The sequence below is a fragment of the Saccostrea echinata genome, unplaced genomic scaffold (assembly GCF_033153115.1).
Source record: "Saccostrea echinata isolate AGI-Se365-2 ecotype Australia unplaced genomic scaffold, CSIRO_AGI_Sech_v1 ptg000086l, whole genome shotgun sequence".
Lineage (NCBI taxonomy): Eukaryota > Metazoa > Mollusca > Bivalvia > Ostreida > Ostreidae > Saccostrea > Saccostrea echinata.
In genome coordinates, this window is record NW_026889835.1 from 2,947,242 (window position 1) to 2,965,681 (window position 18,440).

The window sequence follows — 18,440 nt, forward strand, 5'->3', positions numbered from 1 at the left end:
AAACATGACCAGAGTGAATTTGGTTTCTATAGAGGATTGAGAAAAGTATTAAATATGTGATAATCCCAATTTCTCGAATAAAAGAAATAGCAAAAAGAGTAAATATTACATTGTTTATTAGCAAAATCCAACATAATTATGTATATATAGATACAGAGAAAATCTATTGATATGATGACGATAACAATTCATACTGTTTCACACTACTTTTACAAAGACTGTACAAGCAAAACACACACACACCCATACCCACACAAAACAACTTACATACAAACATCGGGTAATATAATATAGTTCATAGTTTAAAAGTAAAATCACACAAAAATACAAGCGCAATAAAAATATGAATAATGATACTATTGACTGAAATGATTTACATGAAATAGAAAGACTGAAACTCTGGTCCCCTGGATCAGTGACAATCTGAGATTCCGGCGACGCGACCTGGCTTAATAAATCTTAAATTAAAAAGAAAGATTTTTACTACTGGATACTGAAGAAACTGATTGGGTGATTATAAATAGGTTGAAACTTTTTTTAAAATGCATAATTCTAGTAGATAATATATATTTCTGGGGGGGGGGGGATTTAAAGTCGGGGGTTGCATATCATTAAATTTTAATAATGTATTTAACAATTTACCCAACCCTGACAAATGAAAGCAGTTCTACATATATATAGAAATCATGTTTATCTCCCACAAACTAAGTCGTATCTTTGAAAGAGACACTTGGTGGTTCGTTCCATCTATTACCCAAATACATGTATTTAAGAAAAGATCAAGGTATTCAGTATGAAAACCGATTCTATAACGGGGAGGGTTTCTTTTTTAATAAAGGAAACATAAAGATCTCACTCTATAAAAAGTTGATTTTTCATTATTCCTATCAATAGGTACATGTATGTTAAGTGATTCTGAGCATAAATGCATGCTTGTGGCATACATGTAGATAATTTTTGTCTGTAGAATGTGCTGAAAGTTGTATTTCGGAGCTCCTCGGGTGGCTCGTGCCTTGCACACTAACCTCAGACGTGAACAGTATTTTACCATTTCTGCAAAATATGAGGCAATTCGGCGGAGGAATGCATCGATTTGACGCATATTCCTCCACCAATCACATCCGAGTTTTGTATGGAGCATAGCGAGTCAGCCGAGGATTGCTGATTGGAAAGTTGTGCATTATGATTCTCCATTGACTTTTAAAAGCTGTTTTCGACTCGTAAATAGACATACTCCTTATTAGTTTTCCTATCTCCGATATCTGCATGTGGGTATACCCTTCGCATTCGTTACACCTGACCTTATCACTTGTACCTGCGTGGAAATGAACGACACTGTGCAATTGATGTAAGTTTCTTTGGTAACTTTCTCTTCTGCCGTGGAAAAAGCACACGGTTATTCTTGCTTCTACAGAGAGTTTTAGAATGGTGAAAACTGATGACACAGCACCGAGACCAAGTGAACGGCTTATATAGGGGCCGTACAGCTAACGGAAAATGAAAGGTAATATAGGAACAAACATACACTGTAGATTGCTGCCTTTTACGAATTGCATTCAGCTTTAAACGTTGCTTTTTTATTACACTTGATTAATTGATATCTTTCACAATGCTTGCCCCTGTCTACCACATCTTTGTATGCTGCTGTCCAGTTTCGTACTCACACAGGTCTGGGAAACTCTTCACCCTCATCAACAACACAACCCAATCTTGCATAATGATTGATAAGATTTTTCCACACGGGGTCACAGGATAGCAAATGTTTGTTTCCTGTAAAGATGAAAATCCTTATACATGTACAAATAGATATTATCTCTTATAAACATGAAAGTAAGATGATATCCTTTTTATATTTTTTTTATGGAATTTAATGAAAAAAAGAATTTCTTTTCAAAGGATACAAGATATTTAAACCATCTAACGAACTATAGAAGCTATAAAGTAGTTCGTATTTCATTTTCTTTGAAAATTATCCAAAACTTTTCCTTGAAACTGAGTATATGTATATTTAAAAAGTTACCAGGAACTATTTCAACTTGTGTAATTGTATATTCTTTGTGTTTCCTTTATGTTTAGATACTAACCTATGATAATAAGACCACGTCTTGCTCTGGTGAGAGCAACGTTGATTTGATGATCATCAGAAATGAAACCTAGACTCTTCTTGCGCCATCCCAAAGTAGGATTGCCTTCGATACGATAACGTGGTAAAGACCGTACTGTACTGAAAATTACGTAGTTCCATTCTCCACCTGTAAAAGGACCCAAGACATCCAAGCATTATACTATAGATTTGGTAGCATTAGTACTTCAAAAAAACTAAAATAACAAGTACATTTTTATACTGATAAAAAATAAACTTATGTCTGTAATCTGAACTTCTACTTAATAATTAATGGCAACTTTTCATCGCAAGCTTAATTGATATGTGTAAAACTACCAATTCCATACCCTGACTTGCTACTACTGTATTGACATTTATCCCCTCTGCTATACTGGACACAGCTAATCTTATCTGATGACACTGAGCATTATACTGGGACATTATATTCAGGTTTTCTTTGTCGGTAAGATCAAGTTTCTCCCTCTCAATCAAGTAAGTCAAAACTTTGACCTGCAAAACATTGCATTAAATAAAATAAGGCCATTCCAAGTTTTTTCTCCATTTAGCGTTCACCCATCTTTCAAAAACCTACCTACCTATTCGCAAAAAACACAAAAGCCAAAAAATTTATAAAAAAAAAAAAAACAGACCATAGTCTTTAAAATGACGTCATACAAAGCTTTTGATTTCATTATTCTATTTTTCTCGTAGAAAGATCTATTCTTTAGCAAAATAAATATACTGAATGCTTAAAATATACCTAATATGACATATTGTAGACAAATATTTAGAGATATTTACAGAATTAAAAGATTTTGACCAGAAAAATCAATTTCAGGACTCCTCATTTTGTTTGTTTTTTCTGATAAGAGGTGTCAAAAACCAAGGCACATGCGGACGCTAAACATAGAAAAAAAAATTGGAATGGCCTTATATTTAGATACATTTTTTCGATACTGTACTCTTATCCTGAAAATTCCCTTTTGAAAGAAATGCATATTTCTACCCATTTTCAAACTCTCGCTTGTTTCAAAATTGGCCTGGTTAAATAATACACAACCTTTCTGAAAAATTTCCTTTTCTCAGCTGTACTCACCACTTGGTCTACTTCTTGCTTATTGCTACAAGATTGCTCATTTCCTTCCTCAGTAGATACTGTCAGAAATTCCTCCTCTCCTTCTATATGGCAAAACACAATTGGTATCTTATCTCTGTTCACCCATATCTTCAAAGGGTTTGGAATGTCCCACTTTGGAGATGATTCCGTCAAAAGTCTTCCATCGTAAAATTCATTCGAGGGAAACGCGCATATCCCTGGGTGCTGTAAATATTATAACTAAAGTATAAAAATAATTTCAGACAATGAAGTAATTAAGTTGACTCCAAACACATGAATATACTTAAAAATACTTTAAAAACAATATATTGTAATTACAAACCATGCGGTATTGTATCCGAAGCATAGTTGCCCTCTCTGAATATCTTTCAAATAAAGATTTTTCAAGACCCAATTCTGCTGCATGAGAAGACTTTAACACAGGCCTAAGTTGTTTGTGGTCGCCTATAAGAACCACCTGCTTTGCTTTGGTGGCGATGACAGCGGCAACACTCTCTGGTTCTGTACACATCCCTGCCTCGTCTATTATTAATTGACGAATCTCTCCAGAGAGTGCCTTGATAAATCTTGGACTTGTAGCGACCGCGGTTGTGCAGAAAATAACGTGATGTTGCATTATTTCCATCTGTGTTGCCTCACTTGTCAATTTCCTGTACTTCTTTAAGTCAGCCAATGTGGGCTCGTATTCACCCAAATCGTATTTGCGAAACAGTTCATCGAATCGACGTATTTCCTCGGAAAAAGGTTTATCCTCTAACCGGATTAAATTATGCACAGATACGTCTTTCAGCGCTGGATCCGGTTTGTATTCCCTTGAAGAAGCTCTTTTTGAGAAATATTTACCAAGTATTGGAAATACTTTACACTCCAGAGAATTACCATATAGTCGAACAATATCTGGGCATTCCTTGTCATATTTCTGAAGCATCCACCCTAAAATCAGAAATAATTTTAGAGATTGTCCAAAGATATGCCACTTGTGTTAACCCCTTTAGTCTTTTAAACACGAAAAAATATAATTTTTTTTTTTTTTAAAGATTTAAGAATGTCAGTTCACCTTTAATTTTCCTTTTTTATGTACAGAATCTCCAAAAAATAAATAAATAAATATGAGGTTTAAAGGAAACTTACTGGCTACCATATCCACAGACTTGTTGTTTGGTCCGCAAAAAACGACATGCATTCTGGAGTGACCTTGCTCTTCCATTTTGGAATTAATTTTGTCAAATAGATAAACAAGTTTTATACCCGTGTGGGTTTTTCCAGTACCTTAAAAATCAAAACCAAATTTTGATCAATAAATCACATTTTTATACATGATTACCGTCTTCCTTGGAAGACGGTATACAGAGTTGAAGTATTTTACAGTCTTCGGACTTTGCACTTCCTATCTTTTGTGATTGGTTGAAAATACATGAAGTGAAAATTGTCAATTATTTCATTGGTTGAAATACTGTTCACGGCAGGGAAATAATTTTCTGGTAGTCTAATTTTCGTACGACTTAACAATTTTTCTAGATTTTCAATCTAAAAAAAATCGGCAAACCGAACAAAAAAATTGCAATAAATGAAACTGACACTCTAATTTTTTACAGCATCTATTAAAAAGTGTTTTTTTTTCTCAATTTTTAATGGTTAACAGAAATTGAGTGCAGACATTAAAATTTGTATCAATACTTTTTTCTTCCTTTGTTTTTGCATTGTCTTTTCTACGGTAGGGCGACGACAATTTGATTCGGCAAAAGGGGGGAGGGGGGCTGGCAACATTTTCCGAGTCAAATTGTTTATTTTCATGCCAGTCAAGGAGAGATTGTTTATTTTCAAGATGATCAAGGACAGATTATTTATTTCTTCTTCACTGAAAAAAAGTTTGTAACAAAACTGTTGACGAAATATGTAAAGCCAAGAACAACTAAAAAAAATGATACAGCCTGATAGATGAACGTCAGTTTACTGTTTAAGGTTGTTGCTAAAGACTGCAAGCTTTTGAAAAAAGCTATACTTGTATATTAATATACTTTGACAATATCACACAAAATTTTTTAAAAAATACAGATGTGCACTTTTTTGAAAAAAAGTTTTGAATGTAAGTGAAATTAAAATGGATGTTCATTGAACTGAACTGTACATGGTATAATTACTAATTTAAAGTGCACAAAAATGTTCCCAGGAAATGATTCAATTTTCTTAGCTGTTATTTTTTTTACTCACCAGGAGGTCCATGGATTAGGCTAAATGTAGAAGTAAGAGATTTTTTAATTGCGTTTTTCTGGAATTCATTGTTTGGCACAATGTTTGGAATTTTCACTTCCACATTCATTCTAGACGCTATATCGGAATACCATGAATCTAGAATAGAAAAAAGGTCTAAAAATGTTGTCGAATAGTTCATTATAGAATTTATAACAAGAAATGAGGAAGCTATACGAACTTAAACGTATGGCTCCTTTTTGGTTTAATGCAATCTTTTTGGCAACGTCTGTCGATTGGCTAATACATCCCAGAGCGACTTGAATTCGTCTACAATATATATATATATATATATATATATATATATATATATATATATATATATATATATATATATATATATATATAATGTGTTTTTCGCTAAAAAAAAAAAAAAAAAAAAAAAAAAAAAAAGACTCACACACAACTTACGTGTCTGTCTCTGATTTTGGAATGATTTCTATTGTACAGGGAGAGGGATTGTGGGTATAAAGCATGGCGTCACTGGGAGCACAGCTGTCAGGATGAAGCTTGAAATGAACTTTCAAAACAGTTTTTGAATTTTTTTGCCGTCCATTTTCTGCCCCAGACTCCGACTTTGGCTTCTTGTCTAACTTTTCAACCCTGGTAACTTGAGCATGAAGTATACAATAGTTTCGATCGTTTGGATTGTAGGACAAAGAATAATTTGTTCCAACTGGCTGATTATTCATATGCTTTGATCGAATACACAAAAAGCTGGTATTATTAAATTCTTTTCGATCGGGTTCATCTTCCCCTTGTAAAACAAATTTCTCTGACATGACGCTAAAATCAATATCTCTTTGATCGGTAAATCTTTTATGTAACATAAAATGCCCAATACGTTTAGATTCAAATGTAACTTGAACGTTATTAATTGAAATAGAATCATCATCGACGGCAGACGTAACTGCCTCCATTTCTACTAACGGGAGCCAAATACTTAAATACTTTACTGGGGATGGGTACATCTGTAATGGCTTTAATGAGGAATAACTAGAAAGAAATTTAATTGGATCACGAGTGTGTTGTAGGCAATAATTTATGCTTGAGGTCATATCGAACAATTGTAATGTTGGAGAAAATATTCCTCTGTGGGGTTCTGCAGAGAGCTGAACACAAAAGACTTGTCCCCGTGTAAAAGTCATGCTATATTCACAGGCTTGTTTAATAACATTACCACTTTCGACCTCAGATGTGTGGTCAAACACCGTTTCATGACAACCATCAATAAAGTTATATCCATCTCCTAGTAAGTTTAAGTCTTCGGTCCCTCCTTCCAGAAGAAATTGTCGAAGTTCTGGAAGTTTATTTTTTATAACCGCCGAAAGGAATATTTTCCACGTTTCTTGTGGTATAAATTTTGTTGTTAAATTTGGATTTATCTTTTTACTAAAAGTCTCTCTTTCTCGATATGATAACTTTTGCCAACTGGCGTTTGGTTTTCCATTTACGTCATAAAGTCGTCTTAACCATTGTAGAACTAAATATTCGTTTTCGTGAAGCTCCATGTTTTTTGGTTTACTGGACACTTGTAGTAAATTCAAAGGGAGTTCTTTGCAGTACGTTGGTAGTGATCTAAAACCTGGAATAATTATCGATACTGACTTATCCGCTAGTTCTCTAACAATACCATGCATTACTTTTGGAGTCTTTTTCAAGTGAAGACCCCAAAACATCATTTGGCATTGCTTCTGAAATTGTTTGGCTCGGCGAATATTACTGTTGAATCCTTCACAAAGATTTGACACATCCTCTACTGAATAAGGACATTCTGTGTTTTCCAGCGCTGCATGAATGAGACGATTAATAACTATGTCCGGGTATCTTCTTATAGGTGACGTGAAGTGCACATAAAAATTCATCTTTAACGAAAAATGGATAATTTCATCCGCGTTTTTATTTGTTCCGCTACATTTGTAGAAAGCAGTTTCTTGAAATGATATCCAGTCTTCCAGAGCTAAGCATTGCATCGGATGAAGTTCGTCTGTGCAAATTAGCTTTTCTGCTGTGTCCAGATCGTTGTTTTTAATATTTTCGAACAAATTTTCCCATACCCATTTCTGAATTGCCATGACATATCTATATCTGAGAACATGACTTACTTGATGTAAACCTATGCTCTCTTGGTCCTTTTGCGTATGAATACCTTGCAATCGGAGCACCATGTGTACAACTGGACTATTTTCGTAAATCCATTTTTCTATCAAATCCCTTGATGGTGCCTGCTGACAACGTAATGGTATCACTTCAGGAAATATTTCCTTCAAAAATTGCGCAACTGCAACGTTTGCTAATATCATGAATTCTTCAACAAGGTAATGTGCCTCTCTTGAAGTCGACAATGTTGCTATCGCTTCGTTCAATTTAGTTTCAATTGGTAAAGAAAACATGGCAGTTTGAATCCTTGCAAATCGGATAAATTTGGCTATTTTAAAAAGCAATAAAATGTCTTCGTCCAATTCCGACACTGGACCAACATTGTTCATTATAATATTTTGTACTTCTTCATAGGTAAATTGTTTTGATGACTTTACAATAGTTTTCTTTATTTCAAAATTTTTCACCATTATCCCTTTCTTGTTTACAGTGAAGAAAACAGTGATTGTAGGTCTTGGAACCCCTGGAAGTATGCTGCATATGTTTGAGGCGAATGGTTCGGGTAACATGTGGTAAGGATTAATACCTTGTCCAGGATAAAATGTGCAAGATCTCTCTTGGGCCTCCAAATCTATAGCGTCATCTTTCTTTATGACAGCTCCAACATCCGCAATGTGAACCCCTATGCGGTAGTTTTCACCAACCCTCTCAATACTCAGTGCGTCATCGAGATCTTTGGAATTTGTTGGATCTATGGTAAAAACTCGCAAAGCAGTCAGGTCTTCTCTATCTTCGTCACACCTTTTCCTTTCTGTGTCCAATGCACGAAGAATTTCTTCAGTTTCGGCAACCGTATCTCTTTGATAGTATTTGGGCACTTGGTGTTGAAGTCGAAGAATTTGTAAAGCAGAGGACTTGCTTTCTTCGATTCTAATGACTTTGATAACTGCAGCCAATGGATAAGGATGGAAATCAGTCCATCTGATAAATACGACCAGGAAAGTAAAATTCGTTATAGTTTTTGGATCAATTTTGAATTGACTCTGAACTTTAATCGTTGAGGAAGCCTTGTCGTACTTATGTACAAGAATGATGTTGGGATTTCTGTAATCGTTAATTATGTTCAGTTTTGGAACTGTTTTACACACAGGTCTCACAAGAAAGTTTGAAGTTTCGTCTAACACACAGACAAAAACTGGATGTGCAATATCTTTGTAATTCTTCCTTTCAAAAATACCAACAACTCTTCCATATATTCTGTGCAGTTTGTTGTTTCTATTAATGTCTCTCTGATATCGACTTATGAACTCTTCTCTGTACTTCACATAATTGTATACTTCTACCAAGACAATATCCCCATCAAAAACTCTTCCAGCTTTAGATCGTCCAGAAATCTGAATTTCTTCCAAACCATCTATATCGGGTAGATCAAGGATGTTGCAAAGAGATTCATGAGAATTTCGTACGTTGAATTTGCAACGCTTAAACCGATGTGGATTGTCTTTCAATTTCTTTTCCAATATTTCCACTGAAGACATTTTATCGTAAAAAGGTCTACCTTCCTTTTCTTTGAACATTTCTGTGTTTGAAAGTTCAAGTCCATATTGCATAATGTCTTGCTGCAAAACCCTAGAATGTTCTTCCTCGCCACCAGAATATAGCTGTCGACTTTCTTCAAATCTAGAAGCCGCAAATTCGTTTTCTTCAAAATCATTGTCAGAGGCCGAGTCGCTATCTGCAAAAATGCTATCATAATCCTCTTCACCAAATACTGATTCCGAGAGGGAACAACGCCGAGACAGATTTGGGGACGCTATCCGTCTTGAACCAAACCGCAGTGTATGACTATCTAGGATGGAAACCGTTTTTGTTAGGTAGCGCAAGAAAAAAGACCAAAGTCCTTTCAGATAATTACAGAGAACATAAATATATAAATTATCTTAGTTTGCATTTTATTACTCTGCAAATGATTTGTTGTAGTTTTCCAGGCCCACGGCGAGAAATGGTCTACTCAGTTTATTTAGATTTCATTATATGAAATTCGTCGGTAGAGAATTTTTGCCAGATTTACTCTTTAACTTTTCGTGCAGTGTCGGCATTTCATGATATATATTTTACTGTAATTGGCCAGTTTAATATTAAGAGTTGTAACTTACGTATACATTTGACTACTTTACCTTAGTTATGTATAGCATTTATATAAAAACTTTCTTACGTCGAAAGGTATAATTTAACAATGATTTCTCTTTTACCTTATATATCTAGGTCATAAGATGTACAAATCATAATATCCATTGTCAAAAAACCTTCTACTTTCTTTCTATCTATTTCGAAGAATCCCAGAATAGAGTGCTTCTGACTTTAGTTTTGGCCCATTGACATATGATTTTTAAATGCAATGCATCATTAAAAATCTATGTATTGATCTGCTTTTGTGTGTATGAATACATGTAGGTTTTTAATAACACTATGCAGATATCTAGTTATAAACGTTACGCAAAGTAAATTGTTATCTGGTTAATGCGTGCAACAACATAAGAATGCAATTATTCAGTTTGAGTTTTTTTTTCTCACTTTAATAATACGTGATATACTATCTCCGATACTTTATCATTCTTATCGAATACCAGTAGATATGAGGAAGTGAAAAGTCCACGTAAACAATTAATCATATCTGTATTTGTGTGATGACTATATCTCTGTGAAATTAATTCAGTTTGTTATCTGTAGTTTGGTACTCCTGAGAAGAATAAAACTACTGTTTTTATCTTTGTTAAGTACACAGTGAGATCTTTACAAAGGAATAAATAAAATCTTAGGAAATTATACGGCATATTAAGACTGTGTATGAAAATCTCCTTTACAGGAACCACTGGGCCAGAAAAGATGAAATGTGAAATTTTCCTGACAATGTATAGATTAAAGTTTGTTCAAATCATGCCCCCAGTGTTTCTCTCACAGGAGTTGATTAGGATAATAATCATTTTCTGAATCAAATTTATTGATTACATCCCTTTGTTCACTACTTCGCATAGTTGTTAGAAAGATTAATCTCCCTTGCAAGAGGAAAACATTATGAATGACATGTATTTTTTTTTAAATGAAAACACTGGATTTTAAAATTAGAACTTTTTTGTCACGCTGGTTTAGTATTTTTTTTTCTGATAAGTCCCTTCTGTGATAAAAAGGATCTTCAACACACAGAATAGGATATTCCATGAAATAACTAGTTTTTTTTAATAATCAACATTATTTAAAACTATAGAGACAGAATCTGATGCATGCTTACAGTCATGATACCATGGTTCTGTTGTAGTTCGAGAAAAAAAATTGGTTTCGCTTCTTAAAGCAGAATTATTAAATTTAAACACTACGAAAATATTAAATTAGCAAATAGTTATATTTGGAATACCTAAGACAACTCTTTGTGCAGTTATGTGGATTGACGTTGATTTGACCGAGTTTAATTAGTCTGTATTTGAAACCTTCATATCAAACTACAATTGCTTTCAAAACACTATACCCTAACACTTCAAACATGATATTTCTTCATTATTTATAAACATTTTTAAAAATATTAAAATACTCACTGCTTCGAAAAGTGCTTTTAAAGCCTTTTTTCCTCTTTCCCGGCATTTCTTGTCACCTATCAATCCATTGCACTCAACTGTCACATGTACATAATTATCTATCCCTACTTTCTTTTTAACTTCTTTGTTAAGTAATCGTCTTTCGGGTGGTTTTATTTTGGCTCGCTGCCAAATGTTCTCTGAAAATGGCATAGTTATTTTTAAGTCTGGCGTATTCCCGGAATAAACATGGACTTTTGGGACTCTCGGGGATCGGCAAGGCTAATATCAAACCTCCCTATCCTCAATGGAAATTCATTATAACTCATACCTTTTAAATTTTTAAAAAGTACAATTTTAGTTCATTCCTGGAACAAATCTGATTTAATTTTTTTCTTCATATTTTCCCTTTTTTTTACTTTATTTATAATATATAACTAACATGAGATATTTCAAAAATGCAATACCCTTTAATCGATATAAAAGTTGCATGTAAGTATTATCTGAAATTTTATAGGATAATAATTAAAACAGTAATACTTTTAAAAATTCAGAACTTTCGTATATTATTTCAATTATTATAGTGGTATATTTCTGCCCCCTTAATGCAAATTCGTTTCATAAACATACAGGGTATACTTACAAGATACACTGATAATTTTAACCTCAGTGACATTGCTTGCTTTCTTCCAGAAGATGATCATGTCAGTGAAGATAAGGCTTAACATTAAGTAAATAGTTTAGTATTTTCCCCCAGATACCAGAAAATACTTTTGAAAGATAAAAAAAAACAATTAAAGCAAAGCAGCGATATTTTCCACGAACACTTACATTACTGATTTTGTATGACTATATATTTTATGTAAATTTCTAAATTACATATGAACAAACATTTATCCTACCTTTCTTCTAACTTCTTTGCATGCCCATGCTTTGCTCTGAGTTCTTACTGATCTTTTACTTTTCCCTAATTCTTTAACTATTCTTTTGTTTATGCTTTATGTTTCTTCCTATCTCACGATTCACCCACTTTATCATTGCACTATTCTTTGGTTACTCAAGCGTTATACTGTATGAATGAAGTCGACATTCCCGTCTGCCGTCGCTGCACGAGAATCATCTTTCTTTACTTCTTTAGATTTGACGTCTTAGATCATGGGTAATGATCTAATGACATATCGTGCAGCGATTGGAAATTATTACTCTCTGCGTCACAAGATAATCATTCGGAGAAAAAGATTTTTTATTCTAAAATTCGGCAAATTAACAAAAGAAGTATTATTTTTCCTTTTCAAGGTAGAGGACTTGATTTAGAGAAATATACTAAACTTTCAGTATATTTTTCTCCGTATGACTTTGCTTTTGTTATGTAATAATATTGCGGAAAACCCTGGTGCAGAGTTAAATGTAAGTGGTCTGTCAACTTTTCATCTGACTGTAGAAGTATACGACACAAATTAGACAAGATAACTAATTACTTTGAATTCTCCCTTTAGATTAGATAGAACTAGTCATGGCCGTGGAATTCTTGTTCATATATGAGAAGGCTTTGAAGCTCTGAGACGGCAAGATCTTGAAAATGCGTTTGACGAAACAATTTGGGTAGAAATTAAGCTAAAATCAAAAAGCAGTTTATGTACTATTTATAGACCTGATCATGAAACACCAAAAGCTTTAGATGAATATAATAATCTAGTATTAAATGGGGACTGGAATATAGATTTCAGTAAAAAGTTTCCTAGTAAACTTCCTAGTAAATTTCCTAGTAAAAAAGTAAAAAGAAACTGATATAATTATGACATATAACCTTACAAACTATATTAAGGAGCCAACAAGAGTGACAAATATGACATCAACTTGTATTGACCCCATACTTATTGCAGATACCCTTGATTGCCTTGAATCAGGAACCATGGATTTCGATAAAACTATAAGTGATCACAAAGCAACCTATATTATACTCAAACTAGAAACAGTGGTCCAAAATACGTATGTTCGAAAGATTTTCCTGTACAAAAGAGCGAATTTTGATCAATTTAGAAATGAAATGAGTGAAACAAATTTGAGCGAAATTTCAAATAGCGAAGATGTTGACGTCGATGTAGTAAGGTTTAACGAAAAACTTTCAGAATTTGTGAATGAACACGTCCCGCAAAAAAAATGTAGTAGTGAGACCGGACAATAAACCTTGGTTTAAGGACGACGGACCTAATTCGAAATTTTGCGCCACTGCGCAGAAAACCGCGCATATGCCTTGAAACAAATTGACTTAATCATGTATTGCAATAGATAAAAAAAATATCCATTTTTAATTCTTTTAAAGATATTCAAACGTTTCCTCTCAATTCAATAATATTGTAAATAGTTCGATTAATATTCATTTGTTAATTTTATAAATAAATGATTTATTTGGCCAAGGTATTTTCACTGAAAATTTCCCCCAAAATGTGCCCTACACTGAGTTTGACATGCCCCCCCCCCCCTGAAAAATCTAAGCCGATAACCCATTTATTTTTTGGCATAATTTGCTGGAAAATTGTCTTGTTAACATTGTCCGTCAATACGAATAAAAATTCTATTGCAAATTTTTTTTCAATGATCACTCTTATACCCTACACTGGCAATTTCCCATTAATTCCTATAGTAATTATTGATTTCCATCGCCATCTTTTGAAACTCTCCCTATTAAAAATCTTCATCGATGACTATATGATTTTTTATTGATTTTAACTCATCAAAAGTCACTTTACCTCATATTAAAATTTGAATAAAAAATCTATTGCAGATATGAATTAGGTGCGTCGTCTTAATTCTGAAATAAGGAAAGAAATAAACTTGCGTGAACAAATTACAAAAGCTTACAGAAAATCTAAAAATGCGATTGATAAGACAAATACCGAAAACAAAGAAATAAAGTCAATAATTTTAAATAGAAACTAGAAGAAGGATGCCTAATAAATTTAAATGAATCATTGAATCATTTAAAATTGTACAAACTCAAAAACTTACTGGCAGATAGTTTGCAGGTTGTTGAAGGGTTCTAAGCCATCACAATCGGTTCCTCCACTAAAAGAAGATAATGACTATGTATTTACAGATGAAGGAAAATGTGAATTACTGAATGCTTATTTTTGTAAAGTTTCTTCTAATGACAACACAGATAAAGACCTTCCCGAATTCGAATCAAGGACAGAGGCCAAACTTGAAAATGTTACAATATATGAAAATGAAATTATCGATTTAAAAAAGGCCTCCGGTTCCGACAACTTCAGTCATAATTTAATAAAAGAAATTGCAATCCCACTAGAAATTATGTTTAATAAATCCCTGAGAACTGGGAAATTTCCTGGTGTTTGGAAACATGCTAATGTAATTCCTGTTTTTAAAAAGAGTGAGAAATCAAACCCATCCAACTAGAGACCAATTTCCTTATTGAGTTGTATTGGAAAAGTTTTTGAAAGAGTAATGTTTAAATACATTTATAATCACTTAGTATCACATAAACTGTTATATAACCTACAAGATGGATTTATGCGGAACCATTCAACAGTTACCCAAGTAACAGAAATTTATCATAATATCTGTATTGTTTTAGACAATAAAGAAGTCACGTGCTTTACCTTTTTGTGATATTATTAAGGCATTTGACACAGTTTGGTTGAAAGGTTTAAAATATAAATTAGCAAAATATGTGGGTGAGGTTCTTGCTTGGTTAAATGATGTGGACTCTTAGTTCTCTCTAGACTATTTGCAGATAATACATCTGTTTCAAACACCTAAAACTTGTAAAATTTTAATCCTGATATGACCAAAATATTAATTTTGGGGTGTATACAAGATTAAGTATCCAATATACGTTTTAAATTTGACAATAAAGAAATAGTCTTCTACTCACTGTCATCTTGGATTTACATTTTCAAATTCTGGCAAATGGATAAATCACATCGATAACATTATTAAAAAGACTTTTCAAAAGAAATAGCAGTTCTTTGTAAATTTAAGTTATCATTGAATCGTTATTTTTTGACTAAGATGTATATTACATTTATCAGACCCCTATTTGAATATGCATCAGAAGTATGGGATAACATTTCTACACCTGACCGTGATAAGCTGGAGAAATTACAATTGGAAGCTGCATGTATTGTCACTGGCCTTACAATTTATGCTCCTTGCAAGTCTTTATATTTCGAAACAGGATGGGAAACTCTTGCTTATAGACGAGAAAAAGAGAAATGTTGTATGTTTAAAATAAAACATGGTCTCGCGCCAGAATATTTATTAGATCTATTACCCCCTGATGTCTCACAAACTACCCATTATGATTTACGTAATCGTAAAAATATTGCTATTCCCCAGTGTAGAACAAACTTACTAAAAAAAATCATTTTTTCCATCAACAATTTCAACATGGAATGCCTTACCTACCGAGATTAGAAACCTTGATAGTGTAAATCCTTTTAAAAAAGACTCTTTGAAGGTGAATCTTCCCCAAATTATTTTTCTTATGGTGATAAAAAAACGAACTCAGTTTTAACTAGAATGAGACACAATGTAAGCCTCCTTAGTCAGATTTATTTAACGTTAGGCTTTCAGATAACACTCAGTGTTCTTGTGGATACATCAATGAAAACATTGAACGCTTCTTCCTGTAAGAATCATGCTGAAATAAGAACAGAATTATTTCACACCATAAAAAATAACAAAGGAGCAATAGACCTTGACATAGTTCTATTTGGGGACCCAAACTTGAGTCCACAAAATAATATCAATATTGTTAAAGCCGTACATAAGTATATTAAAAAAATCGAAAAGATTTTTATGAATAACCAGCGTAACCATTCTGTATTTTTTACAACCCCTTCCTTCTTTCCTTGCACTCCTATTCCCTTCCTTTCTTAATTCTCTGCACCTTTTTTCCCTTCTTTTTTTTGTATTGTACATTTGTTGGTTGTACATCACGTGTATATGTTTTTGTCATTTTCTATGTGTTGGAGAGGACAATCTAAGTTGGAATAACTTGTGTCCAATCCCATTGATTATGTTTCAATAAAATATGTTAAAATCAAATAATTTTAACAGAATGCATTTCATTTACATGTACGTCAAACTGCAATAATGCTTACTTATAAAAAGAAATTGAACAACTCAGTGTACATACTTTTTGTATCAAGGCATACTAGTACTTTGCCTGGATATGCATTGGATTGCTGACTTGCAATTTTAAACCAGAAGTCTCTGATGAGACTGTAGCTCTACTGGTCTGTACATATAACAAAGAAAAAGTAGCACTTGGATTTGAAACTTTGCAACACGCACCAATAAATAGAATAATGTATCTTAATGTAATCTACTTGTGCGCCAAGTAATATTGAAATCAGACCAAAACTGAAGAAGGAGTAGCCTTTTAAAGGAATTTCACAAAAAATTCTATTTTTTGTAACCATGGCAACACCGTTCATCGAAATCAAAAACCGAAGCACTTAATAATGTATCTTAGTGTAGTTTACTTGTGTGCCAAGTTATATTGAAATCAGACCAAAACTGTAGGGGGAGTAGCGTTTTAAAGGATTTTCACAGAAATTTCTATTTTTAGTAACCATGGCAACACCGTTCATCAAAATCAAAAACCGATGCACTAAATTATGTATCTTAGTGTAGTCTACTTGTGTGCCAAGTTATATTGAAATCACACCAAAACTGTAGGGGTAGTAGCGTTTTAAAGGAATTTCACAGAAATTTCTATATTTAGTAATTATGGCAACACTGTTCATCGAAATCAAAAACCGAAGCACTTAATAATGTATCTTAGTGTAGTCTACTTGTGTGCCAAGTTATATTGAAATCAGACCAAAACTGTAGGGGGAGTAGCGTTTTAAAAGAATTTCACAGAAATTTCTATTTTTAGTAACCATGGCAACACCGTTCATCAAAATCAAAAACCGATGCACTAAATTATGTATCTTAGTGTAGTCTACTTGTGTGCCAAGTTATATTGAAATCAGACCAAAACTGTAGGAGGAGTAGCGTTTTAAAGGAATTTCACAGAAATTTCTATTTTTTGTAACCATGGCAACACTGTTCATTGAAATCAAAAACCGATGCACTAAATTAGGTATCTTAGTGTAGTCTACTTGTGTGCCAAGTTATATTGAAATCAGACCAAAACTGTAGGGGAAGTAGCGTTCTAAAGGAATTTCACAGAAATTTCTATTTTTAGTAACCATGGCAACACCGTTCATCGAAATCAAAAACCGATGCACTAAATTATGTATCTTAGTGTAGTCTACTTGTGTGCCAAGTTATATTGAAATCAGACCAAAACTGTAGGGGGAGTAGCGTTTTAAAGGAATTTCACAGAAATTTCTATTTTTAGTAACCATGGCAACACCGTTCATCGAAATCAAAAACCGAAGCACTAAATTATGTATTTTAGTGTAGTCTACTTGTGTGCCAAGTTATATTGAAATCAGACCAAAACTGTAGGGGTAGTAGCGTTTTAAAGGAATTTCACAGAAATTTCTATTTTTAGTATCCATGGCAACACCGTTCATCAAAATCAAAAACCGATGCACTAAATTATGTATCTTAGTGTAGTCTACTTGTGTGCCAAGTTATATTGAAATCAGACCAAAACTGTAGGAGGAGTAGCGTTTTAAAGGAATTTCACAGAAATTTCTATTTTTAGTAATTATGGCAACACCGTTCATCGAAATCAAAAACCGAAGCACTTAATAATGTATCTTAGTGTAGTCTACTTGTGTGCCAAGTTATATTGAAATCAGACCAAAACTGTAGGGGGAGTAGCGTTTTAAAGGAATTTCACAGAAATTTCTATTTTTAGTAACCATGGCAACACCGTTCATCAAAATCAAAAACCGATGCACTAAATTATGTATCTTAGTGTAGTCTACTTGTGTGCCAAGTTATATTGAAATCAGACCAAAACTGTAGGGGGAGTAGCGTTTTAAAGGAATTTCACAGAAATTTCTATTTTTTGTAACCATGGCAACACCGTTCATCAAAATCAAAAACCGATGCACTAAATTATGTATTTTAGTGTAGTCTACTTGTGTGCCAAGTTATATTGAAATCAGACCAAAACTGTAGGAGGAGTAGCGTTTTAAAGGAATTTCACAGAAATTTCTATTTTTAGTAACCATGGCAACACCGTTCATCAAAATCAAAAACCGATGCACTAAATTATGTATTTTAGTGTAGTCTACTTGTGTGCCAAGTTATATTGAAATCAGACCAAAACTGTAGGAGGAGTAGCGTTTTAAAGGAATTTCACAGAAAT

At 33.2% G+C, this 18,440-nt stretch overlaps 1 protein-coding gene across 1 annotated transcript; it reads right to left on the reverse strand.

The window, feature by feature from the left end:
* Positions 1-1,636: 1,636 nt before the first annotated feature.
* LOC133177064 (helicase with zinc finger domain 2-like) lies at positions 1,637-11,353 on the reverse strand. The gene is made up of 10 exons (XM_061312155.1): positions 11,158-11,353; positions 5,883-9,471; positions 5,653-5,741; positions 5,433-5,570; positions 4,353-4,490; positions 3,544-4,154; positions 3,201-3,425; positions 2,452-2,614; positions 2,085-2,252; positions 1,637-1,770 (listed from the first exon to the last, which is right to left on the reverse strand). The coding sequence occupies exons 1-10, from the start codon at positions 11,351-11,353 to the stop codon at positions 1,661-1,663; spliced, it is 5,427 nt and encodes a 1,808-aa protein (XP_061168139.1). The 3' UTR covers positions 1,637-1,660.
* Positions 11,354-18,440: the final 7,087 nt, after the last annotated feature.

What these genes read in the sequence shown, in the direction of transcription:
- LOC133177064 (XM_061312155.1), bottom strand. Translation starts at nt 11,353, where the DNA reads ATGCCATTTTCAGAGAACATTTGGCAGCGAGCCAAAATAAAACCACCC. An exon ending in GTCTGTGGATATGGTAGCCA is followed by an intron (nt 4,155 to 4,352) that starts GTAAGTTTCCTT and finishes TTCTGATTTTAG; the next exon opens with GGTGGATGCTTCAGAAATAT. An exon ending in TACAGTAGTAGCAAGTCAGG is followed by an intron (nt 2,253 to 2,451) that starts GTATGGAATTGG and finishes GTCCTTTTACAG; the next exon opens with GTGGAGAATGGAACTACGTA.